At 44.5% G+C, this 27,395-nt stretch overlaps 1 protein-coding gene and 1 pseudogene across 3 annotated transcripts in view; both read left to right on the forward strand.

The window, feature by feature from the left end:
* The window catches only part of CTNNA2 (catenin alpha 2), a 520,748-nt gene that overhangs the window by 334,221 nt on the left and 159,132 nt on the right, over window positions 1-27,395 (forward strand). For all 3 annotated transcript variants that reach the window (XM_087962697.1, XM_087962698.1, XM_087962699.1), the window contains exon 8: window positions 11,972-12,052. In XM_087962697.1, coding sequence (XP_087818823.1) covers window positions 11,972-12,052 — 81 coding nt within the window. The remainder of the gene's footprint in view (window positions 1-11,971; window positions 12,053-27,395) is intronic.
* On the forward strand, window positions 21,949-24,325 carry LOC113422843 (triosephosphate isomerase-like; annotated as a pseudogene).

Genomic DNA, 27,395 nt, shown 5'->3' on the forward strand with positions numbered 1-27,395 from the left:
CTCCTCCTCCTCCTCCTCCTCCTCCCTGCAAACCCTCTCCCCTTCTAGCACTGATGATGTTACCTAGTTTGGGTGATGAAACGTCTGCAAGGAAAGAACCGAACTCACCCTCCAATCCCTTGGGTCTCATCCTAGCCTTCCCCAACCTTCTTAAGGAGCTTTGATCCACCCAGAATTATTACCTCTCCCCAACCTGCCCTGAATCTGTGGTACCTAATTTACGTAGCTTCTCCTTTAGTACAAATTGAAGTTCTTACCTTGATGTGGAATTTTCTGCTCTTAGTATACAAACACTTAACGTACAGAGTAAAATTTATATATTTTCCCTTCCAACTGCCTAAGCTTTTTTTTATTTTTTTTTCCCCCTCCCAGTTTTCAGGCTGTCTAAGATGGAAATAATCTCCTATATATAGTGTCTGGTGTATTCCTCCCCCTCCCCTCTCTTTCTTTCTTTGTGCCAAATGTCAAAACAAATGTATGAAGTTAAATTGGCATGTGCATGGAAACTGTGTTTGTGTTCTTTGTGGTGGTCGCTGTGTTCCTCCCGCTCCCCTGGGGCAATGCTTTTAATTAAGATTTTCAAGGGAAAATGTCACCAAGCCGGTCCGTTCCTCCAGGGCGATGGGTCCCCAACGGGCCCTTTGCACAGGCTTTGCACTAATGCCCTATAATTGTGTTTCACTCCCCCTAATTAAACTGGTGAGCAATTAAATAAGTATCGTTTAGAGCATTGATCAGAGCAAACGGCAGGGACAGATTGTAGTGTGGATGCACGGGGATTTCTCCAAAGGAGCAGAAGGGAGCAGAACAGGGCACTATTCTTTTTTTTTTTCATCCACCCACAAAATTTTCCGTGTGTGTGTGTGTGTGTGTGTGTGTGTGTGTGTGTGTGTTTGGGCATCTTCTGAGCGTTGCTCATAACAGAATACCCCATAGATCATAGATGGCTATGGTATTGGTTTCGCCTATCTTTGGAATGGGGCCTGGAGGGAAACGATTGGATGCTAAGTACAAGACTTCATTATTTACACTGATGAACTCCCTGTCATTGTCTCAGGCAGGCAGCCATTAATCCAGTGTGAGAGGTGGGAGTTTCACCGGATGAGGGATCAGTCCTTTACTCTCATTGTCTGTCGTGCAGATAAGGTGGCCCTGGGATGACAGCCCACTAAACAAAGCCAGCTGTCCCAAACACACCTCACCAAATTCGACACCTGTAAGGCGCTATGCATGTGTTTATATGGGTGTGTTTAAAAAACAATACAATATATATAATTTATATTGCCATCTATTCGCCCATGGCGATTCGAGGGGGCTTACAGAATGTAAAACCATATTTAAAACAAAAAATACAATTATGCACACACACACACACACACCAAAAAAAAAAAACAACACCACTTCTTGTGGCAGTCACTAAGAAGGTGGCAAGTGACATATTTTTGTCCAGTGTGATTTAAAATGAGGTGTAGACTTCTTCCTCTTCCTCTTCTTCCTCTTCTTCTTCCTCTTCTTCTCCTCCTCCTCCTCTTCTTCTTCCTCTTCTTCCTCCTCCCTCCTCCTCTTCTCTTCCTCCTCCCTCCTCCTCCCCCAATCCTAAGTTAAAGCCAGTTACAAAACCATATTAAAACTAAAAAGCTAAGCAAGATGAAAACAACAAAAACCTTCCCCTCCACCTCCTCCTTTCCTCCTCCTTCTTTCAGAAATCCCACGATAAGATCGCCCATCACCCCAAACGGGTTCGAGCTTTAAAAATTCTTATGTAGCTCATTTCAGATCTAATCAGATTCATCATGCTAAAGGTACACATTTAAAATAATTATTTAAAAATTGTGACCAAGATTATCGTCATTAGGTTTCACTCTTGCTCATTCCTGAAATAAATATGTGCCAGTTCCAAAACTTGTTTCCAAGCTTTGATGTCATTATATTTTTAAAAAAAATGTTTCCGCACATTAAATATTGGTGGGAAGATGATTATATACTGTTTCCTGTTAAAATCTCCTCCTCCCCTTTTAAATATAAAAACATGTTTGCATTAAATTAGAGTGGCATCTGTTTTCTTCTGATATATAAATGATTTTTTAAAAAATAATAATAGGTGCATCATTTTCTTAATTTAAATAATTGTATGTTGCTCTTTCCAGATCTAAAAATAATACATAAATATAATGTTTGGCTGCTTATTACATTTTTTTTTCCAAGTAATGAAATGTCCTATGAAACACGATCACTTTTTTAAAAAAATAATAATAATATGCCTTGTAAATCTGATTCAGCTGGTCAAATCTGCCATGCTATCTAGTTCTTAAACACAATTAGTTCAGATTCAGAAACTGATGGACAATCCTTGAGTTACAACTGTTCGTTTAATGACCATTGGACATCATAAAAGGGCTGAAAAAAGTTACAACTGGCTTTAGTTACAGCACTTAAAAACTGTCGCGATGTCCCCATGGTCATATAATCAAGATTCAAGTATCTGTCGATGAACATGTGTGTATCCCAGTTGTAACATCCCAGGATTTCCAGCTGATTTCCAATAATCAAAGTTGGTCTGGGAAACCAGATTCACTTAATGGCCATGGCAACAGAGGTTATAAAATTGGGTTTGATTCACTAAATGATGCCATCATTTAACCATGGAAGTTCCAACCTCAATGATGGTCATAAGTCAAGGATTATCTGCGGTTAAACCATGAAGTCCAACTGTCCACCATCCCTTTTGACGCATTCAAAAAAGGAACAAGAGGAACTAAGATGATTCAAGGCCAGGACATAAAAACATATGAAGAACTGTCGCAGGATTTCAGTATGGCCAGTCTAGAAAGAGAGAAGGACTAGGGGAGACACGATAGCAGCATCCCAGTATTTGAGGGGCTGCCACAAGGAGGAGGAGGAGGAGGTAAACTTGTTTTCCAAAGCAACTTCCTAATAGTAAGAACAATGAACCCGTGGGACAGAAGTTCTAGGTGCTCCATCGCTGGAGGTTTTTAAGAAAAGACTGGGCAGCCCCTTGTCTGGAATGGTAGAGGAAGGGTCTCCTGCTTGGGCAAGGAGAGGGCTGGACTAGAAGACCTCTGAGGTCCCTTCCAGCTCCATTCTGATCGACTGAAGGCTAAAACTTTATTGAAATATCTACTTAGGCACAGCAGAAGCAAAGTCAGTTCTGAGGTTTCCCATGAAAACCCACATTGTTAAAACCCCCTTTTCATCTCTGGGCCGCCCACCATTCATGCTCCCCCAATTCCATGGGGTTCTTTTGTTTTGGGAATCCAGTCTGACCTTGATGGTGGGAGGCTCCCTTGCATTCCTTAGACCTCCCCCTCCCCCTCTAGGAATTTACCAAGTTTAAGTCAGAACGGAGGAAGGTTTTTGAAGGAGAAGCCAAACTCCTTTTTCTTTTTCCTCAAGGGGAAGAAAACCACCCCAGTTGCCTTTTGCAAATACACCATTGAGAGAACTACGGTGACCCGGATGACTGAGAATTTCCGTGGCCATAAAGTCCAAATTAGACAGAAGAGAATTCTTGTATTGGCCCAGTGTGATTGGACACGCAAGGGATTTGTCTTCGGTGCAGAAGCTCTCAGTGTACATAAAAAATACCTTCATCCAGAATCATAAGATACAACACTTGAAGGAGTTGAAACAGTTTATGTCCGGGATGTGAGGGGTCTGTGGATATTTTCACAGCCCTCTTTTTGACTCCTGCAGTATATACAGCTCCTCCATGGAAGGCAGGTTGGTAGTAATTGCTTCTTCTGCAGTCCTAATTACTCTATGGAGTCTCTGTCTGTGTCCTGTTGGGTTGCAGAACCAAACCAGACAGTTATAGAGGTGCAGATGACAGACTCCATCATTCCTCTGTAGAACTGGATCAACAGCTCCTTGGGCAGTTCGAGCTTCCCGAGTTGGCGCAGAAAGAACCTTCTTTGTTGGGCTTTTTTGATGACGTTTTTGTTGTTAGGTGTCCATTTTAGGTCATGTGATATAGTAGAACCTAGAAATTTGAAGGTCTCTACTGTTCATACTGTGTTGTCTAGTATTGTAAGAGGTGGTAGTGTGGGAGGGTTTCTCATAAAGTCCACCACCATTTCTACGGTTTTGAGTGTGTTCAGTTCCAGATTGTTCCGGTCTCACCACAAGGCTGTATGCAGACAGGAGGTTGTACCACAAGTTATGGATATAACCTCAAGTTATGGCTTTCCTTCAGACCTTATATCGGCTACCCTCTGGTTGAATTGGTTACTCAGCAGGCATCTGTTTATTAAGCAGAAAATGTCACCTCCACCTTCCCCCTTGTTTGAGGAGGGAGAATGGTAGGAAGTCAACCAGAAAACCGTTCGATATTCCCTATAGAAATGAAAGCCTCTATTTGACAACTCTGCCAGTTAATACGTTTTATTTTGTCTTCTGATTACATTACCTCTTACCAGTTCCGAGAGGCAAGAAATGATAACTCCTCAGTATTAGAAATCACTTTAGTTGGGTCTTTTTTCTCCCCCAATTGCAATGTATACCTTAATAAACGGGATCAATATTGAAATTGTGACTGAAGGGCGGAGAATGGTGCCTGTCCTCTTCCTGGCTGATGGTTTGAGGAGGGGGAAGGCAGGAAAGAGGGGCGAGAAGAAATGTACATTAAGGCACTATAACCGTCGGATCAATAAATAATCTGTCCAACTGTCTCTGGCTGGATGAATTATGGGATAAGTGGCGCTGGGATGTTTGGACGTACAGTGTGCAGCAGTGGTAGGTTTCAAAAAGGGTTCCTGCCGGTTCAAGTGTGAGTGTGCAGCGTTTGCAACTCACCTTCTGCTGCAAGCCCTGTGTGTAAAACAGTTGCTGCGTGGGAATCGGCTGTGCCGCGCGAAGCAGATGAGGGTGAAAAGCAGGAAATAGAGGTCAGTATAGAAGCGAGGCAGAGGGAGGCCCCAGCGGCTTATTGTTGGAGCGAACTGGTTCGCTCACAGCTGATCATCGGAGCTACTGGTTCGGTCGAAACGATCCAGACCGGTAGAATACCACCACTGGTGTGCAGTGGATAAAACTGCTGAGGACTTTTCAGCCACCATCCACGATCTCTGGGCTGCAGAGACTCAGGAAGTTACAAAATAGAGCTCTTCTCTCCCGTTGAGAAAACCTCTGTCCTCAATGGGGCACTTTTACAGCCTTGCACGGGTGGTCCTCCACATACAACCATTCATTTAGTGACCGATTGAAGTTACAGGGTGTCATGCCCCTGGTGGAGTCTGACTCCGAGGGAGAGATGGAACAGCTGACAGGGAGTGGGAGTGGGGCTCCGGTGGTTGTGGAGTAAACTAGGGAAGGGTACAGGCCAGCTGGGCATTCAGAGGAAGACCCAGGGCCATCCCCTCCTCATCCTAGGGCAAGGATCAGGGAGGAGCGGAGAAGGGAGAAATGTGAGTGGAGTGGTCGATGTGGGAGGAAGGGGCCCTGATCCCCTTCGTGGGCTGTGTTCTGTCTCACTTTTCTTCCTTCCCAAAAGATGAAAGAATACAAACTCGCACAAACACAAGCAGGCAAGCTGGCTCGGACTTCACAGAGTTAATTCTTTGGAACTGATAATATCCTTGGCATTCCAACACCCTCTGCCTGCCAAGTCCGAACTGATAACAAATAAAAATCTACTCACAGAAAATTACAAGGCAGTCCACAAAAATCATTCACGAAGAAAACCTGAAGTAAGATCAAACTTTGTCCCGTACAAAGTTCCAGCCGAAAACACACCCACTTTTATCCCCTGTGGGTTGTGGCTCAATGACTCAGCTCACTCTCTGACCCTCCCACACCTCCTACGTTGCTGCTCAGGTTTCTCCCTACGACGCTGCTTAGGATCAAGCCAACAGTCTTCCTCTTTACTCCCTGTCAGGGGCTGCTCTGATATGCCTTCCTCCTCCTGATTAATCTCAGGCTGTTCCTCTCGGTTGTCTGATGAAACCTGAGGCATTACCAGGGAGGAAGGTCCTGGGGAGGAAGGCATTCCCAGTTCCTCCTCCTCATCTTCCAGGTCCTCTTCCTCTGACAGCATAGGCTCAGGAATCGGGGCCACAACAGGCTGCAGCTGGGAGGACTGGTTAAAAGGACAAACTGCACATAGCAAAGTTGCTGGAAGCAAAGTGTGCATTCTTGTCGGAGCTTATCTGTGTTTTGGCTTCCTCTCAACTGTGGTTGCTGAGTTACCTGGTAGAAGTCTGCAATTAATCATCCTTGCCTGCCTATAGTAATTCCTTCAGTGTGGTTTGTATTGAGTTTTTTATTTCAAATTAACTTTACTTTGGGTGCGGACTACATTTACTCCCTCCTTTACTCCCTCCGTAGACTGTTTTCTTTAAGAGTTTGATATCCTGCCAAGGATAATTGGACTTTGGGGCCAAGTTGGAGGCATTAAAGGGAATTTATTCTATTTTTGTGACTTTGTTATTTTTGTGTCACGCCCCTTTGGGTCATCACACAGGGCCGCTGCAAAACGTGACTTAGGACGATCCCAAAGGCGTTCTTTCCGAAAGACAATAGCTCCTTCTTCATTTGGTTTTTGTTTTATTTCTTTAAAATCGTTTCACTTCTCCTCCAGGAAGCTTCGTCAGAACTCCTTCAGCTCTGAGGAAGCCTCTTGAGTGAGAAGCGAAACATTTTCAGAGGAGAAACCAAGAAAAGTCCAGTTGCCCCTCAGAAAAAGCACCTTTGGGACAACCGTGACCCAGATGTTTGAGAAATCTACATAACTTACGTCTGGGTTTTTCACACTTACAACTGCTTTGGCATCCCCAGAGTCACGCGATCCAAATTTGGACCCTTGGCAACGGGTTCACATTTTTGATGGTCTCAGTGTCCCAAGGTCATGTGATCCCCTTTTGTGACCTTCTTCTGACAAGCAAAGTCAAATGAGGAAGCCAGGTTCACTTAGCAACGGTATTACTAAATTAACAGCTGGAGCGATTCACTTAACAACCGTGGCAAGAAAGGTCGCAAAATGGGGCAAAACTCCCTTCTTTCTTTCCTTCCTTTCCCCCCTCCCCCCTGTCTCTGTCTGTCTGTCTCTTCCCTCCTTCCAAGGTGGCTAAAATGAGGACCCAGATAATTGGGGGCAAGAGGCTGACTCTGTAAACTGCTTAGAGAGAGTTGGGAAGCACTGGGAAGCGGTATATAAGTCTAGGAAAGAAGGAAGGAAGGAAGGAAGGAAGGAAGGAAGGAAGGAAGGAAGGAAGGAAGGAAGGAAGGAAGGAAGGAAGGAAGGAAGGAAAAGGCTGAGTCTGTAAACCGCTTAGAGAGGGCTGGGAAGCACTGGGAAGCAGTATATAAGTCTAGGAAGGAAGGAAGGAAGGAAGGAAAGGAAGGAAAGAAGGAAGGAAGGAAGGAAGGAAGGAAGGAAGGAAGGAAGGAAGGAAGGAAGGAAGGAAGGAAGGAAGGAAGGAAGGAAGGAAGGAAGGAAGGAAAGAAAAAGCGGCTGAGTCTGTAAACCGCTTAGAGAGGGCTGGGAAGCACCGTGAAGTGGTAGATAAGTCTAAGTGGGAAGGAAGGAAGGAAGGAAGGAAGGAAGGAAGGAAGGAAGGAAGGAAGGAAGGAAGGAAGGAAGGAGAGAGGGCTGGGAAGCACCGTGAAGTGGAATATAAGTCTAAGTGGGAAGGAAGGAAGGAAGGAAGGAAGGAAGGAAGGAAGGAAGGAAGGAAGGAAGGAAGGAAGGAAGGAAGGAAGAGGCTGACTCTATAAACTGAGAGGGCTGGGAAGCACCGTGAAGCGGTATATAAGTCTATTGCTATTGCGAGCTGCAGTGATTCACGGAACAACCGTGGCAAGAAAGGTTGCAAAATGGGACAAATCTCCCTTAACAACTGTCTTGCTTAACAACGGAAAGGTGCGTCTCAGGAGAGCCCCCTGTACTTAGAGTTAGCATTTTCTGTAGAATCGAGGGAGGATTAAAGCGAGAGTCCAGCTTCCTGTATTTCCAGCCTCCTCCTAACTTAAATTCAAGTCAAAGAACTGTCTTCGGACCGTCTTCCATTACGCGGGACAGATGATCTTCTCAAACCTTCATTTTTCACCTTGATTACATTCGATGTCACGACCATTTTTCTTAGCCGGTAACATTTCTCAGCGCTCAGCACAGCTGATCCGTCATGCAGCCTGGATAGTCTGGTGTTAGGATCGTTTTGATTTACTCAGTAAATGCCCTTAAATCTTCCTCTCGTTTGCAGCTCCTGGGTTTGCATAATTCCACACTCTGTTTTCCTCCGCTTTTCCCCCCAGAGAGCTTGATTTTTTAACTTCCTTCTTTCATTTCTACAAGATCAGATTCAGTAGAAGGAAATATTCGATGCTCAGGTTGAACGGTGGGCACCTCGGTGCTCTCTGAGCTCGGTGACGTTTGCAGACATTTCATGACCCAGCTAGGGAACGTTATCAGTGTTAGAAGGGAGAGGGGTTTACTCTCTCTTTATAAACAGGGGGCTTGCCCTGTCAGTTTCTGCAGTTCTGATTACTCTCTGGAATAATTTGTGGGAATGGGGGTCCTTTGACTGGGCTATTCTTTACATCTGACACGCCCTAAAGCCATTGCGTAGCACTGAATCGTCTCACCTGTCTAATGCAGCCTCCAAATAGTCTCAATCCAGGGGAGTCAAACTGGATTTCATCGAGGACCAGATCAGCATATTAGTTCTACTCCATGGGGGTGGGACAGGAGGGATGCCTCCTGCAGCCCCTTGCCGGCCAAAATGGGACGTCCCCCACCTCCCCGTGCCTCAAAACAGGGCATGGAGGGCCACACAAGGGCCCCCGTGCCCCGTTTTGGCCAGCAGAGGCACTGCGGGCCTAGAACTGTGCTTGGAAATAGAGATTGATTGGAAATAGAGAACATCCATCGATCCTCCCTAGTTGGCGATCTTGGGAGGTTCCTAATATTCAGTGCAGCTGAGAAAGAGGAGAATATTTGATGCTCGGGGTTGAACTGTGGGGTCCTTGGTGCTCTCTGAGCTTGGTGGTTTCCTTGCAGACGTTTTCATGACCCAACTAGGGAATAATATCATCCGTGCTAGAACAGAAAGGGGTTTGGGAGGTGGAGGAAGAGGGAAGAGGAAAAGGAGGAAGAGGAGAAGGGGAAAACTGTGGGCCTTGGGTGCTCTCTCAGTGTTATAGTTTTCCTGCAGACTTTTCATGACCCAGCTAGGTAACCCCATCAGTCCTAGAAAGGTGCGGGGTTTGCTCTGTTGATATTACCTAGTTGGGTCATGAAACGTCTGCAAGTAAACAACCAGGCTCCAAGAGAACCAAGGAAGCCACAATTGAGAAAACTAGGCCTATTGAAAACAGAAATGTGTGACGCCAGATTTATTGACCTCTGGTTTGTTTTTTTTAAGGTCTAAAAAAAGTGACTTCCCCCCCTGCCCCCCCCCCCCCAAAAAAAAGAGGAAATGGGGTATACCTTACGTTCATTCTAAAGCTAATACCATAAAACCTTGCAGGGTTTCTTTTCCTCCTGTTTGACAAAAGCAAGATGTGTATGTATCACGAGCTTCGTTTCCTTCCCCTTCCCTCCGTCTTGTTTCATTTTCAAAATCCTGCCTTGAGAACCGTTTGCGTTTAGGTTTCCTACAGGGATGAGGGCAGTAGACGATGTCAGGTGGAAGTCATCTTTATCCTGGACCTGTTGCTGCCCTAAAGAGCCTTATTCTCCTTCTGTCCTCGGGCTGTTTCACCGCTCATTGTCCTGGGTAACAGCCCTGGCAGGATGGAGATGAGAAGCTCTTAATATGCTTTTCGTAGGGAGGACCATGGCCAGAGTCTTTTGTCTTCCCCTCTCCTTTCCTTTTTCCTTTTTTTTTTTTCAAGAGGGGGAAGGAGGGAGGGGGAAGGCTAAAATATGAGGTTATAATGCATTACAGGGAGTCCTTGACTTAACGACCAGAAATTGAGCCCAACATTTCTGTTGCTAAGCGAGACAGATTTAAGTGAATTTTGCCCCTTTCTATGACCTCTCTTTCCACAATTGTTAAGTGAATCACTGCAGTTGTTAAGTGAGTAACACAGTTGTTGGGTGAATCTGGCTTACCCATTGACTTTGCTTGTCAGAAGGTCGCAAAAGGGGATCATGTGACCCCCAGATCACTGTGACTGTCATAAATATGAGCCAGTTGCGTCTGATTTTTTGTCACATGACCAGGGGAATGCTGTAATGGCCGTAACTCTGAAAAATGGTCATGAAGCCACATTTGTCTGTGCCGTTGTCACCAAATGAGCTGTTTCTGCACCTTGGGTGCAGTCCCAAAACCACTGGCGCACCACTGGCATTGACCACTCCCCATCACTCAATTGCAAAAGGCGGCTGTCCTCCGAACAGCTTAAATCCTGCAACGAGACCTGTAAAGCCACCCAACATCCACCTCTGCCTGTCTTCGGGCTCGAGAAGTGGACAGAAATGCCAAATCCAGCCTGAACATCTGGCTGACTGTGTGAAGAACGCAATGAAAATAAATAAAAACAGCACCCTTAATAATCTAACAGTTTAATCTTAAAAGTCCACTGGCATGCAGGCCTTCTCGGGTAATAGACGCTTCCAGGCACCCAGCTTGAGAAATAACTCTTCTCAACTGTAACTTAAGATGTGACCCTGATTCTTTGTCCTAGACAGCCTGATGAGAATACCAACAGACCAAACCCAAAATCTTAATTAAAAAAAAAGAGTAAGGAAGAATGAGGAATAATAGGGACAAGATCCAATGTACGATAGAGTCACCCATGAAGATTAGTAGGATGGGAGGAGTCTGGTAGAAAAGGGTGGCCATCGGGATCAACATACACAAGAAGGAGTAGAGGCCTTTGAATAGGTTCTGTCATAAGTGAGGTCAATTCCAGTGGATTTGAAAACCAGATCAGTAATGCTTGGGGGGGTAAAATAATCTGGATTGGTGCATTGACGTCCCAAGTGTGTAGTGATGATAAGTGACCTCTTAAGATATTATAGACTCATTTGTAAAGCTTTTATTTTGCTTCGGTTTTCCTGGATGATTATTAAGATCCAGAAAAGAGAAGGTGAAGATCCCTGGACTCGTTTTAGCAGGCAGAGATCTCCTGGTCTGCAGGTGCCTTGTTGATGCCATCCCAGAAGATTTCTGGGCAAGGTCTGTTTAAGAATGAAAGCAAATATAGGTGTCCCGGGATAATTTAGTTGCGAGATCCAACCTGGGTCGATCACCAAGACCAGAGATATACAGAATTTCTGGTCCTGGTGTCTGGCCCAGATTGGATCTTGCAAGATCTGTTTAATTTGTACATATTTTAATCTTGTATTTTATATTTTAAATTTTATGTCATAAATATCCTTATAATAAGTATATTATTATACCTACATGATAAGTATCTTTATTTTCATTGTGATGCTTCTGATATAAAGGAATGATCCTTTGAGAGAATTGTAGGTATAATAGGCCAATGCCAAATATATGTAGGTAGTCCTTGATTTACGAGCGCAATTGAGCCCAAAAATTCCATTGGCAAGCAGGTTGTTTAGTGACTTTTCGCACATGTAATGACCTTCCTTGCCACAGTTGTTAAGTTAGTAACAACTAATTTGTTGCTAACTCAACAACTGTGGCAAGGAAGGTCGTAACATGGGGAGAAACCCGCTTAACAACCAATGGGAGTTTTGGGTTCAATTGTGGCTGTTAAGTAAATTTGACTTCCACACTGACTTTGCTTCAAAGGCCGAAAAAGGTCATCCCATGGCCTCAGAACACTTGCAACCGTCATAAGTCCATGCCAGTTGCCAAGCCAGTTGGATTTTGATCATGTGACCGCAATGGTAGCAAGTGTGAAAACTCATCTTTTTTCAGGGCTACTGAAACCTCAAACGGTCACCCCCAAAATAATTGTAAGTCAAGAGCCGCCCGTAGTTCATATCTGTTTTATTCCCGCTCAATTTCTTAATATATGTTTTTTGGTTTTTTTTAAACAGACTGGAAGGAAGGAGAAAGGAGACCCACTGAACATCGCCATTGACAAGATGACCAAGAAAACGAGAGACCTGCGAAGACAGGTACCGGCTGGACGTGGGACCATTGGGCACTTCTAAAGGACACCATCCGTGGGGGGGGGGGGGGGATATGTGGAGATTTCAGCTTCTAAAAGATTCAAATCAGCCCGCCTTGTCTTTCTAAGTAGTCCTCAGGTTATGGCCCTAACTGAGACTGCCCATTTCCGTCATACATTGCAACAGCGTTTTCCCAATCATTAAGCAAATGCAGGGGTCATACATGTGAATGCTGCGGTTGTTAAGCAAATCGTTTTGTTACACCACGGGTTTCCAAAAACTGGAAGTAAATGCAGTTTTTATAGAATAGAATAGAGTAGAATTCTTTTATTGGCCAAGTGTGATTGGACACACAAGGAATTTGTCTTGGTGCAAATGCTCTCAGTGTACATAAAAGAAAAGGTACATTTGTCAAGAATCATCAGGTGCCACACAATGATAGTCATAAGGTACAAATAGGGAATCAAATCATACTAGGAAACAATCAATATAAATCGTAAGGATACAAGCGACAAAGTTACAGTCATATAGTCACAAGTGGGAGGGGATGGGTGATAAGGAGTGATGAGAAGATTAACAGTAATCATAATGCAGACTTAGTAAATAGTTGGAGAGTGTTGAGGGAATTATTTGTTTAGCAGAGTGATGGCATTCAGGAAAAAACTGTTCTTGTGTCTAGTTGTCCTGGTGTGCAGGGCCCTATAGCATCGTCTTGAGGGAAGGAGTTAAAACACTTTATGTCCAGGATGTGAGGGGTCTGTAGATCTTTTCACAACCCTCTTTTTGACTCATTTTTTTTGATACTTTTTAAACTCTTTTTGATAGTTTTTGGCAAAACTATCATAAAATGCAGTCACATGATTATGAGGTGCTGCAAATGGCCATAAATGCAGCTGTGTAACTGTGGTCACATAACAATTAGCCCCAACCTCCTCTAAATATTCCATTCCAAATATTCCATACATCCACCTCTGAGCTTGGTTGTTTATATGCAGACATTTCATGACCCAACTAGGTAACGTCATCAGTGCTAGAAGGGAGTGGGGTTTACTCTATTTCATATACTGCTGGCTTGCCCTGATACTGTAGGTGGGAGTGTCCTTGTTAGTTCTTTGATTAAGGTGTGTTTTACTATTCGTTTGTCTGAGCTGGTACTTGGAGTATCGTTTACTTCTTGATTGTTGGTCTAATGTTAATCCTCGGTGTTAATCCCTGCTAATCTCTCACCAACATTGACAGACAAGCCACTTGTATATCAGTAAAACCAAACTCCATTCTCTTTGACACTGGAAACCTTACCTATGTGGGTGATGAAACGTCTCCAAGAAAACCACTAAGCTGAGAATGGTTCAAACTTGAGCTACAAATAATCTCCTCTGTTTATACCATACTTTATCTTTTGTGTTTTAGCAAACCTGTAGTTCTATTTCTTCCCAGCCGATTCATGTCAGTAAGAACGGGAGATTATTTCTAATCAACCAACGCAGCAGAAAAGTCTCTGTGTTAAAACAACCGAGTGTGGTACACCATACCTTTGTATCACATGCCCTTCAGTGTCTCATCAATAAATATAAATTAATATTTGTATTTATTCCTTTCTTTCCCCTGACTTATTTTCTCCTCAGTCAGGGAAAATCAGTATTCATAGTGACCAAAACAAAGAAGGCCCATTTAAAAAGCAGCCCAAAAATAAAGCAGAATAATAGAACTGAATTGATTGGCCTGTTGGCTTGAAGTCTATAGGAATCAATCATTTGGAAATACTAAATTAAAAATAAAAATAAAAATTGAAACCTGATCACTTGCCAGTCTAGTTAATTGTACCTTTTGGTCCACGGGGCATTCAGAATTTGATGGACATTTTTTAGGCAGTTCAGTCCTCTGCGGGTTTTAGAATGATTTCTCCGTGCTTGTAGAATAAATGTTTTTAATCGGGCTCAGGAGTCCTGAGTGGTTCACTTGAGGGGGCCTCTTATTATGTTTATTGCTAAATAGTTAAAAGTGGTTTGTCATTGAAACGTATCAATCATGGCAGGCTTTCAAATTAATCTTTCTGCCAAGTTTGTTTTTGTAAGGAGGTTCATATCTAGGCTGTAGTAGACTTAAAGCAACGACCCTCCATTACTTACCAAAAATATCAGTATAGAGAAGTCACTATTGCAGGCTTGTTCCTATGTGCCTTTTTATGTCGTTCTTACAGAGGTAAATCATAAAACCACAGAGTATTTATTTATTTATTTGTATCCTGCCTTTATTATTTTTACAAATAACTCAGGGTAGGGAACATATCCAAAAACACTTTCCTCTTCCTATTTGTTCCACCACAACTCTGGGAGGTGAGTTGAGCTGAGCGAGAGGGACTGGCCCAAAGTCACCCAGCTGCCTCTCATGCCTATGGCAGACTAGAACTCACAGATAAGACAAGATAAGATAAGGTAAGATAAGGTAAGGTAAGGTAAGATAAGATAAGATAAGATAAGATAAGATAAGATAAGATAAGATAAGATAAGATAAGATAAGATAAGATAAGATAAGATAAGATAAGATAAAGATAAGAAGATAAGAAGAACTTTATTGTCATTGTACAAGTGCAACGAAACTGTGGATGCACCCCAGCAACTGTTCGCAATTCAATAAAATCAGAGCGCTTAAAAATGAAGATAAGAAAAATAGAGTACCCACGTCTCCATTTGCAATTTGAGAGTACAATATCCACGAATATACACAAAATATACATCCACACTGGCTGTGACGTTTTGCCGAGTATAATGCACAAGAGATGGGTTGTACTGTAATGTGTTATTATACATCTGAATGGGGTATTGAGATTTCACATCTTTCCACAACTTAATAAGGTAGTGACTTTGTGTTTATTTGCGGTTCGGATGGCCCAGGGAAAGAAATGATTTGTTAGTCTTGTGGTGTGGGATTTTATTGACCTAAAGCACCGTCCAGACGGCAGCAGGTCAAAAAGATCATTGCCAGGGTGTGAGGGGTCTTCTATGATGGCCTTGATTCTGCTTTGGCAGCGGGACCTGGCTAAGTCTTCCAGGGAGGCCAGAGGGCAACTAATGATCTTTTGAGCTGTGTTTATCACCCTGTGTACAGTTTTCCTGTCCTCAACCGTGGAGCCTGCATACCACACACCCAGACAGTATGTCAGAGTGCTCTCCACAGAGGCTTTAAAGAAAGCCAGCAACAGCTTCTTATCCAGGTTGTTCTTCCTGAGAACCCGCAGGAAGTGCAGCCGCTGCTGAGCCTTCTTCACTGTGGCCTTGGGGTTAGGGGACCAGGAGATATCAGCTGAAATATGGATGCCAAGGAATCTGATCGTAGGGACAGTTTCCACTCGTTCTCCGTTGATGATGAGTGGGGTGTGGTCCTGTCCATGTTTCCTGAAGTCCATAATCAGTTCTTTGGTTTTGTGGACATTCAGTGACAGATTGTTCTGTGAACACCATACAGACAGGTTCTCTACTTCTGCCCTATATGCCGTCTCATCCTCTCCGGAGATGAGACCAATCACGGTCGTGTTGTCTGCAAACTTTATGATGGTGTTTGTTGCGTGGCTTGGTGAGCAGTCAAAGGTGTACAGGGCATATAGCAGGGGGCTCAAGACACAACCCTGGGGGGAACCAGTACTGAGTGTAATAGTGGAAGAAAGGTGGGGGCCAAGTCTAACAGACTGTGGTCTGTTTGTCAAAAAGTTCTTAATCCAGGAGCATGTGAGGGTGGGGACCTGCAGATTATACAGTTTGGTTACTAGTATATCTGGGATGATAGTGTTAAACGCAGAGCTGTAGTCCACAAAGAGCATCCTCACATAGCTCTGTTTGTTCTCCAGATGACTCAGCGCTCTAGGAAGTGTGATGGCCACAGCATCCTCTGTAGATCGGTTTGCTCTATAAGCAAACTGATGTTGATCAAAGGAGGGCGGGAGGCAGTCTCTGATGTGCTGTGAAACTAGTCGCTCAAAAACCTTCATAATGGAGCTTGTTAATGCTATGGGCCTATAGTCATTGAGAGTGTTTATATTTGGTTTTTTGGGGAACGGGGATGATGGTTGCGGCCTTCAGGCTCCTGGTGATTGGCCCAAAGACACCTGGATGGTCTACGTGCCTAAGCAGGATTAGAACTCACAGGCTTCTTGTGAGTGGCCAAAAGTCACCTAGCCAACTTTTGTGCCTGGGTGGGACTAGAACTCACAGGCTCCTGGTGATTGGCCCAAAGTCACTCAGCTAGGTTTCATGACTAAGGCAGGACTAGAACTCACCGTTTCCCACTTTCTAGACTGGTGCCTCATGTCCTGACCAAGGCTTCCGAGGCCGTAATTACGCACATGTTTATTTTAAAAACAAGTCTTGTTTTATTGCAACACTGGGAATTGTTTTCATTCCCAGCCAGTAATGAATCTCAAACAGTCCCTTGAGATAAGCACCCACCTTTCTTTCCTGTGAAGAGCTGCCAATAACAGGAGTGTGAAATGAACTCAATCTTCAGCTCTTCTTCCCCGTAGATTTAGTATAAGGGGACCTTTCTTTGTGATGGTGCTGTGTCACGGATGAATCTCTCTAAGATCTTCCTCCTCAGAGGAGAAACGGGGTTCTTCCCAATGAAGGTCGTAGGAGCTTCTTGAAGATCATGAACGCTGAGCTGGAAGAGTCCCCTAGGCCATCGAATAAAGGAGGATATTGGTGGCTCAGGGTTGACACGAGGGGTCCTTGGTGCTCTCTGAGCTGGGTGGTTTTCTTGCAGACGTTTCATTGCCCTAACAAGGTAACATCATCAGTGATGGAAGGGAGGGGGACTTTGGAGAGGAGGAGGAGGAGGAGGATTGTGAGATCATTACCAAAACTAGGTCACCTCATCAGCGTCCGTGATCATAACCAGCACTGAGGACGTTACCTAGTTGAAACGTCTGCAAGAAAACCACCAAGCTCAGAGAGCCCCAAGGACCCCCTCTCCCCCACCCAAAGACCGTCTCCTTGTTCCACACGGGGACCCAAATTAAAACGATTGCTGAGGGGTGGCAGCCCAAATGGCCTGAATGCCCCCCGTGAAGCAGAGGGAGCTGCCTTCTCTCCTGATAATTGCCTCCTCTGTCAAGCCGCTCTTTCATGGGTTTTTCTTTTTCCTTCTTTCTAAAATTCACCTGAAACCCGTCTTTCTATTTCTGAAAATCCCTTATTCCGGAGTGACAGGGAAGAGGTCCTGACCTTCTCTCCGCCATCCTTTCAGAGACCCGCGGGGACCTATTAGATCCCCTTCCGCTCACATTTTCTCCACATTTTCTTCCCTTTTCCAATTCCCTCAGCTCCTCATTAAATGGCGTCATGTTTCGTCCCCGATCATCCTCACCATCCTTCTCCAAAGGCCGTTCACGTGGGCTCCACATCTGGCGGGAACTTCCAAAGTAGAGGAGGTCAAACGAAAGTTACAAGCGTAGGAATAAGACAAATACAGCCAGACCTCGACTTATGGTTCCAACCCAGGCCAAATTTTCCCTCCCTAGAGCAGGACAGCTGTTAAGCAGGTTTCTCCCCCTTTTACGACCTTTCTGGGCACAGTTGTTAAGTGAATTGTTGCTGTTGTTAAGTTAGTGACACGGTCATTAAGCAAATCTGCCTTCCCCTTTGCTTGTCAGGAGGTCACAAAAGGGGCAGCCCCAGGGACCCTGCAACGGTCATAAATATGAATTTTGATCACACGACCCAACAGTCGTCATTCTGGAAAATGGCCATAAATCTTTTTTTTTCCACTGCTGTTGTAACTTTGGTCACTAAATGAAAAATTGCAAGACGAAGTCTACCTGTGCACGTTTTAAAATGTATTTAGAGATAAGAAAGGCAACATTTTTAGCTACCGTGTTTCCCCGAAAATAAGACCCTGCCTTATAATTTTTTTGCCACCAAAAAAGGCACCAGGCCTTATTTTCGGGGGACGTCTCATCCACTGACTAACCTCACTTGTGCGCGTCGCCCCCGGCCTCCTTTTCGCTGTCAAGAGGCCTCCAGGAACTTCTTCTTCTGCGGCCGGCCAGGCTTTCCCGAAGGCCTCTGCAGAGGATAATGGAGCTCTGGATCGATCCTGAGCTTTGTTACCAGCTCCAGAGGCCTTCAGGAAAACCTGGCCAGCCTTGCCGGCTGCAGAAGAAATGGGCCAGCCAGGCAGGTGTCAGGGTGTGTGAGGATGGCTACACCTGTCCAAAGGTAGGTAGTAGGGCAGCTCCACCCCCGCATCCCTACCCTAGCTTAATTTTTACCTGTGCACCCTGGAGTGCACAGGTAAAATCTTAATTAGGGCTTATTTGGAGGGTAGGGCTTACATTGGGCACATGCGTAAAAATCAAACTAGGACTTACTTTCAGGGTAGGTTGTATTTTCGGGGAAACGGTAGAATTTTTTTTTTTTTCTGTTTTGGAGTATGGATTTTGTCTTTTCATTTTGGTTCCCCAGAGTCCCCTGTGCCAAGTTGTTTCATCCCTCAGTGGTCCCCAGCTGGATTGCTGGATCTTGTCTTCTCTCCCTGCTGAAAGTCTGGATTCAGCCTCTCATTGAAATTGTCTTTCTGTTATTAAAGGACATTTCGCTTATGAGCAGCCCTTCTTTTTTTTAATATAAACTTTATTAAAAGTGTTAAAGGGGACCTAAAACCTAAAGCAAACTAATACAGAATAAAGTGAGCAAAGAAAAGAGAAGAAATTGGGAGGAGGGGGCAGAAGGATAAAAAAAAAAGGATAAAAAGAAATTGAAATAAGAAGTTTCCAATTTCTTTTGCAACAAATTCAAATACGATTACACACTGTGCAAATTTACTCTTATGGTTATAACAAAGGAAGCTCATTTTTCTATTATCTGGGTTTTATTTTAACCTATCACTGAAACCACAGCACATAACTGATCTTTTTTTCTCTCTCATACAAAAAAATCTATATGGGATTTCCTATCATCCATAAATGTAGATTTTTGTCTTTTCTCTCATGAAAGAAGTTAATTTATTCACCTCTACAAGGTCTTCACCAACAATTCCTCCATTGTGGACACTGTTGAAACTTTCCAATTTTCAAACAGAAAAACTATTTCCATTTTCCAGTGGTCTGACCATTAATCCCAAAAGAGAAAGGTCTGGTATTAATTATTAATTAATGCATGCATAGGTATCCAAAACTTTTCTGCCTTTTTCACACATCCAGAAACCGTAATATACTGTCCCTTCGTTTTGTTCCCATTTTCCAGCACAGATCTGAAGTGCCTTTTATTCATTCTAGACAATTTGTTTGGTGTCAAATACCAACAATCCTTCATGCAGGTAGTCCTCAACATATGACCCTGATTGAGCCCAAAATGTCCATTGCTAAGCAAGACAGTTGTTAAGTGAGTTTTGCCCCATTTTTACAACCTTTCTTTCTTGTTAAGTGAATCCCTGCAGCTGTTAAGTTAGTCACACCGTCATTAAGTGAACCTGGCTCTCCCATTGGCTTGTCAGAAGGTTGCAAAAGGGGATCACGGGACCCCGGAAACACTGCAGCCGTCATAACTGTGAGTCAGTTTTGATCGGATGACCACGGGGATGCTGCAACAGTCGTAAGTGTGAGAAATGGTCACAAGTCACTTTTTTCAGTGACTCCCTGTATAATGAAAAATTCTCTTTAAGGTTAGAACAGAAGATAATTTTCAGTCCTTTCAACTACAGGTTTTCCCCTTCATTCATCTCTACACTGTCATCAGAATTTTAGCACACTTCATCTTCCATTCATTCGCTGGTTCTCCTTCTGTCTCCTATTTTAACAAAGGTTTATACCTTTGGGCTGGAACATGTTCATTGTTAGTAGATGGTTCTCAGAGTCAGTATTGTATTGTTCAAAACCATAACATCTTTTAAAACCTTTCTGATAATGGCGCATGAAAAAAAAAAAACCATGGACACATATCAACTATTGATATTGTCAAATCTTATCTTGATTTAATTGTACGTCCACTTGATAGAATTCTAGTGCATCAGACAAGGTGAGTTAATCATTTATGTCACGGAATTGGAAAAAGATAATACAGAATGTGGTGCTACAGGTATGGTTTTTTTTCTGGTTTTTTTTCTTGTTGACAGACAGCATTTGCCTACAAGAGGCTCATATAAAAAAAAAAGAGGTTTATAAATCTGTCAGCAAATAATTTATTACAATAGATATTAAAAAGAGAAACTGAAATATATATACATGTGTGTGTGTGTGTGTGTGTGTGTGTGTGTGTGTATGCATGTATGCATGTATGTATGTATGTATATATTTACCACCAACCCTGAACATATATTAAATAATGAGTACATGGCCAGGATTTAGTTGGTGGTTAATATAAAAAATATAATCTGGGCAGGTAAGAAGATAGATAGGTGGATGGATGGATGGATGGAGATTAATAGATAAGAGAGAGAGAGAGAGAGAAAGATCAGAGAGAGAGATGGGGGGGAGCAGAAGTTAATTTATATGGAGTTAAAACTATAGTCCTGGAAGTTTATGCCCCAAATGAAGGTAAAAGGGTTTTTTTCTCCCTTTGTACAAAAGTCCATGACTGGAATGGAGCCGTTCCCTGGACAACCTCTGAGCCAAATATTAAAATTACTCAGGGTAAATTACCAAAAGGTTTCTTTGATTTGATGGACATAGGAAGATAACGGTGATTCGGTTTATTTTGCTGTAATGCATATATGCGTTATTTAAAGTCCCAGCCTTTGATAATCTAATTTTACGGAACCAGTAAACAATCAGCTATTTTCCCTCTGCTAATCTCCTCATTGACCTTTGTGGAAACGAATGACTTGCGGTTTAAGTCCCACCAAAGTAATGTTAATAAATAAGCAGCAAATTGGAATCTGGATTCTGCTTAGCCGATGCTGGGCCGAAACCGATGCTCACAATGCATTAATAAGGACTTGAGCCTAGAGAGAGTCAATATTTATATATATATATATATATATATATATTTTTCTCATCGTCAACTACAAACCCCATTTCAACAAATGTTTTCCATTCCCAAGGATTTCCACTTGGGAATAAGAAGAGGATTCTTGAGAACAAGAGTAGATCCAACAGACTTCAGGCTGGAGTCAGCCTACGTTTTCCAAGATCACAAAGCCGACTCCTCGCCCTGACAAAACCCCTTTTATTTAGGCTAAGGTGAATTCCTCTCATTCACATCCAGCAAAGTCCCAGCAAACAGACTTTCAAGGGTGAATTTACAACCACAGACCTTATCAGGCTTGGAGAGTTGCCAGGCCGATAGCTTCCAAGCGCAATGCTGTACAAGAAAATGCTTGGCAAGGAGTCTCTGAGAGTCGCAAACAAATCTTCACACTAATTAAACGAACTAATTATCTCCTGCAAACACCACTCCCCTTTCACTCCTCTTTATTCCCTATGGGAGGGGCCATTCACCGTCCACCTGTGCCTTTACTCCCAAGTTGACCCTAGTTCCTTAGCTGTTCCCTTCTCCTGGCAGCTCTGCGCATGTGCACACTGGGAACAGGCTCCGGCTGTTCTTCTGCCCCACTGATCTCCGACGGCATCTGATAACCGTCAGACGGCCCGGGTCCCATCTCTGCTTCCAATGCAGAGCCCTCGTCCGAGCCTGCCCCAGACTCCGGGACTGACCCAGGTTCCTCCCCAACCTCCTCACTGTCCGAATCAGCTGCCAGCTCCTCCGGCCGCTGGTGGGCCACAAAAGCCTAGCTGACTTGGTTCCGCAACAAATTTAAGCCAGTTGCACACCGAGCCTTCCAGTGTGATCCTTATAGGTGACCGAATCTGTTCTTCTAATATTCTTTCAACACTGCCCATATATCCACTCCTCATGTATGCCTTCACCCATCGTCTTGACCATTGCATTTACCAAAACTGGGAAACAAGTGCAATGTTTCAGGAAAAAGTCGTAAAACGTGGTCACGTGACCATCAGAGATTACCAATGGTTTGTGGATGCAGGTTGGTTGCCGAACCCCCCAAAACAATAAAGTAACTATGGGGGAGGGGAGGTTTAGCCGCTGTTGCAACTTTGCAACCAGGCTATGAGTACCCGCAGGGAGGTTCACTGCAACTTGGAATGGTTGATGAGCACAGATTATAAGTCCAGGACTAGCTGAGTGTCCTTCCTCAGTCACCATTTGGCCAGGTTGATGGTCTGCAAACTTCTCGACTTTCTTCCCAAGCAAAGTGTTTGAAATTCCCAGGTCACTTTCTTGCTCTTTTCCACCCTTTTTAGAAACTGGTTGTATCCCTTTTCAAACGCAGTAACCAGAGCTTTACACGTTCTCGAGATGCAGGCGCCTCTAAGATGAGGAGGAGAGCATTACGGTGTTGCTAGCTTAATTTTTCTACCATCCCTTTCTCTAGCGTGTCGTTTGCCTTTTTTCACAGCCGCAACCCACAAAGGATATTTATTCTTCACGGGCACAATTTCCTCGACTCCAAAATATTCTTTTCTGCTGTGAAAAAAAAAAGAGAGATATTTAAAAGCACAGCCATGGGGATAAAGCAGAATATAGGATGAGGGGGAAAAAAATTAAGCTCTGTAAAAGCGAATTAAGTATTGAAAGTCACATTAGGCATATCATGATCCTTCCCACCCACCCCCTGATTATTTACAGGACCTCAGACCCCCATTAGTGCCTGTGTGAACCTGGCTCCCCTGTGCATTGCATTTCACGTAATCAAATCGAAATGGCCTGTTTCAAGCGATCCTTTTATGACCACGGCCATCCCTTTCTCCTTTCCCCGCCTTGAAAGTTGTGCTCCCAATTGCTCTCAAGTCCAGTTCAATCACGCTCAGCCTAGCCGGTTCAGATTTCTAATGCGAAGGATGCACAAAAGCCTCCAAGAGTATTTTCTTAGATTTAAGGGGAGAGAAATAAATCACATAAATCACCCTCACTTTATAATGGTATTCAGCCAGATCGTCTTGATCTCCATAGTAAGGACTCCTACAGATAGGTGGATTTTGTTCAGTCTTTCACTCTGCTATGTCAATCAGGGATGAGGTTTTTTGGGGATCGATCTCTCCATATTTTTAGCAGTTCCTTCCCAACAACCATCATCTAACCCATGTTTCATTACCCAAACTAGGTAACGAATTGTCTGCAAGAAAACAACTCAGCTCAGACAGCACCAAAGGCCCCTCGTGTCAACCCTGAGCTACAAATGCTCTCCTTTATTAGCCTCATCCAGAGCCCTGGTGGCGCAGCGGTTATAATGCAGTACTGCAGGCTAATTCTGCTGTCTGCCCGCTGCCAGCAGTTGCCTGCAAGATTTGACCCAGAATCCCAAGAGGGCAACAATCAAAGCTATTCCCATTTTTAGTAGATTGTCTACACAAACCACATGAAAAGATAAGGGGAAACGCAGCCACACCACCATTGCTGTCATCTTGACTTTTCTATGCACACCCTGGGGACACCCCTGCCAAGATCCCGGATCTTTCCCTCTAAGAACCTTTTTCTTTTTTAATAAAAGGGGGAAAAAATCAGGTTTTAGAGACAATGGACTTGCCTTTCCAGTTGCAAAGCTACAGATAATACCACCAAAGGGTCAGGCCTGATGGAAGAAATACATTAAAAAGAATTGTTAGAGATTAGATGGATGGAAAGTGATGAAGGAAAAATCAAACCTAGAACAGAAGAGAAATTTCTCAACACTTAGAACAATGAATGAACAGTTGATGCCCAGATAGGGGTGGCTGCACAGGATGGCCTGAAGGAGCTTTTACGGGAGAAATCAGGCCAGCCAGGATAAAAGAGGTCGGTGCACCTAGGAGGTCTAGGGACCCCCTGAGAGAAGGCCTGTCTGTGGTGGGTCAGGTGAGCTCACTGGACAGAAGGTGGCCCATGCCTTGCCTGAAGGGCTTGGGGTCGTTGCTTGCATTGGAGAGAAACTTGATGAACGAGAGGCTGGCATCACAGAGAAGGTGGCATTCCAGCAGACCAAGAGGCCATTGCTGACAATGTGGAAGTTCCTGCCTATGAGCCAGTTTGGGCCATTGGAGCTGGTAAAACGGCAACCGCCCAGCAGACCCAGGAGGTTCAGGACAAGGAACTGGCTGAAGAAGACCCATGTTTTCTGACGCCATTGCATAGTCAACTCGAATCATCTGCGGAGGTTCAGTTCCTTCTGCCAGCTGCAAAGAATTGGCCTCCCAACCTGATGGAGGTGGCTGCCTCGTTGGGGGGGGCTTCCCTGAAGCCTGAATTTGTAAGCATCATCAGTGCGAAACAGTGAAACCTACTCTGTAGAACCTGAAATCAAGATGGAGGGAGAACCAAGAAGACAAAGAACAGTCAATCCATGGAACGCCTTGTCATATAGGGTCTCCTGCTTGAACAGGGGGTTGGACTAGAAGACCTCCAAGGTCCCTTCCAACTCTGTGATTCTGTTCTGGTTCAGGTTTATGAGGAGTTAAGCTTGAGAACAGTAGGTTTCTAGAATGCAGACCTCTCCCGTTTCCATCCCATTAGACAACCGGGACCACTTGGGAGATGTGGGGACTTCAGCTCCCAGGATTCCCACGGCTGGCTAGAGAATTCTGGGAGTCGAAGTCCACACATCTTCAAATGGCCAAGGTCGGGGAAAAACGGCTTGAAGGCTTCCCAAATGTCTGAGAAACGCCTCAGAAACAAATTTCGCAGCAAGATGGCAAAGTATGTGTGTGCAAACAGGTGAAAATCTATCTCCCACACACCTCCAGCTTCTCTTTCCACCTCAAACAACCCCAGAGCTCACCTCAGACTGCTGAAAAGTCACCTTTTTCCCCCGAGAATAGGTTAGCAGCCTGATTCCAGGCTGCAGAAGGCCTCAAGATGCCCAGCTTCTGTTTCCGAGAGAGGAAGGAGCTCCTGTCAGCTGTCATTTATGGGATTTTAATCTGTGTTGGGTTTTCAATAAGCTTCTGTTATTTTCCTTTTGAGCGACGGCTCCTGTTCGGTGCAGAATCAGTGCTAAGAGTGTGGGCTGAACTCCAAGTCAGAACTGATCATGCTCCCTGCACAGCAAATCTGTTATGAACACGCAAGTCACGTATGGCCAGAGCACGTGTGGAAGGCGTGGATGATTCACAGGGTCCACGGAGGGGAAGTTCTCCGTTGCCTCCTCAGAAAAGCAAAGTGGGCGGGTTTCTCCTTCGTTTCAGCTCAAATTACTCATGTTCTCCCTTTCCAGAGGGCTTCCTGGGGTTGTTGTCCTTACGACAGAGCATGTTTTTCATGAGACAAAGTACTGGGAGAGGAACAAAGGGTGGGTTTTTTCCCCATCAGATATTCTGTCATTTGCTCCTCATATAACTAGACAGCTGGAATTCCTTCCTCATATGACCTTTTCCGATGTCTCAAGTTCCGGTTTGTTCGGAGAGGATGTCGATTATGAATTAATTATGCACCATCAAGTTCTCGATGGAGATTCTCGATCATCCAGCTCATGGTTGTCCCCAAAAGGTGCTTTTTTTCCCCCCTCCCAAAAGGCAGCTGGACTTTCTTAGATTTTTTTTCCCCCTTGAAAATGTTTTGCTTCTCATCCAAGAAGCTTCATCCATCTCATCCAAGAACTCAGAACTGAAGAAGCTTCTAGGATGAGAAGTGAAACATTTTCAAGGGAAAAAAAAACCCAAAACAGTTTGGGGAGTTGTTGAGGAGAAGTTGTTGAGTCCTAGAGGCCACGTAGATTTTTCTCCATGAAATCTGTCCCTGATCTCGTCCTTCAGGATGGTCCCCATCACCCCTGGAATGGAGTCCTTCACCTTGTTCTTTTGTGGTCCACCTCTGTTTCCTTCCACCTTTCCCAGCACCTGAGCCTCATCTTCTCCACACTCTGTTTAAGATGCCCAGAAGAAAACCGTTGGATCCCTTGGTCATTGGGGCCTGGATCCCCAGTGGGCTCCCTCAGGAATCCATTGGTCTCTTTGCTTAGCCCGCCATGCTTTTCTCAGGAGCCTCTTCTCCAACACCAAAAGGTCGTTGGGTTCCTAAAGCAGTGAGGGCGAAACTTTTCAGCATCAAGTGCCCAAACGGGAATGCAGGCGTGCATGTGCAACGGAGCACCAGAAGCCGGCCATTGCACATGCGCATGCCGGCCAGCTGGTGTTCAGGTTTCTGGTGCTCCAGCCTGCACGAAGACCAGTTGTTCAGGGCACATAAGGGCACCGGAAACCAGAAGAGCCGCTGGCGATGGCGCACCTGCCCACAGAGGGGGCTCTGCATGCCACAGGTTGGTCCTAAAGCCACAATTGGGGCTGCCAATTGTCCAGACTCTACAGGAGTACATTTCATAAGATTAAACTAATTATCGATAATCAACCCATCACCCCCACCATGCCTTCCAAACACCTGGGGCTCCCAGCCCTGAAGTCAACATAGGCAAATATCAGTCAAGGAGAATATATGCGACTCAGGGTTGAAATGAGGAAACCTCCTCGGTGCTAATTTGGGTCATGAAGACAGCCAAGCTCAGAGAGTGCCCAAGGATTTCCTTCAAGGTCTTCTCCACAGCTTCCACAGCATGACAGGAGACCACAAGGCAGTCCTTAGCCAGGCCTCGTGCCCCAAAGGGCTTGAGAGGTGACAGCCCACACCTTGAATTGCACCCAGAAGACAAATGGAAGACGGTGCAGCCTATCGTGGTCCATATTGCTGCATTCTGGGGTGGGACCTTCTGAGGCATTTTCAAGAACCTCCCTGCGTGAAAAGCAAAATTGACCACCCAGAAGCATTGCTACAAATCTTTCTCTCTCTCCTCTCCCTTTCTTTCTCTTTCTCTTTCTCCCTCTCCCTCTTTCTTTCTCTCTCTCCTCTCCCTTTCTTTCTCTTTCTCTTTCTCCCTCTCCCTCTTTCTTTCTGTTCTTTCTCCCTCTCTCATTCTTTCTCTTTCTTCCTCTCCCCTTCTCTCTCTCTCTCTCATTCTCTTTCTCTCTTTCCCTTCCTTTCTCTCTCTCTCTCTCTTTTTCTTTCTCTCCCTTTCCCTCTCTTCATCCCTGCATCTCCTCACTGGCAAGCAACATGGCTCCCTGGAAGGCAGGCAGGCCCAATGCTTGCTCCAGTCAATAGCTTGATTAATACTAATGCTTAGCTTGGCTAAGGGCAGGTGCCTACAGCCATTTAAAACAATTCTTAAATCTTTTATAAATCCCCTTTCGTTATTAATATTGTTTGATGAGTCTCATTCAGCTTTAAAGCGCCCACTTGGCTGTTTTGCACCGATAATTTAATATTGTTCTCGCCTTTTCTTACGTGCTGCTTTCTCATGCCTGTAACCAGAGCGGGTATTCAGCCGGTTTGGACCAGTTCTGGCAAACTGGTAGCGGAAATTTTGAGTTGTTGGGAGA

The sequence above is a fragment of the Notechis scutatus genome, chromosome 4 (genome assembly GCF_049901735.1).
Source record: "Notechis scutatus isolate UNSWTSFEM ecotype Mainland chromosome 4, rNotScu1.2, whole genome shotgun sequence".
Lineage (NCBI taxonomy): Eukaryota > Metazoa > Chordata > Lepidosauria > Squamata > Elapidae > Notechis > Notechis scutatus.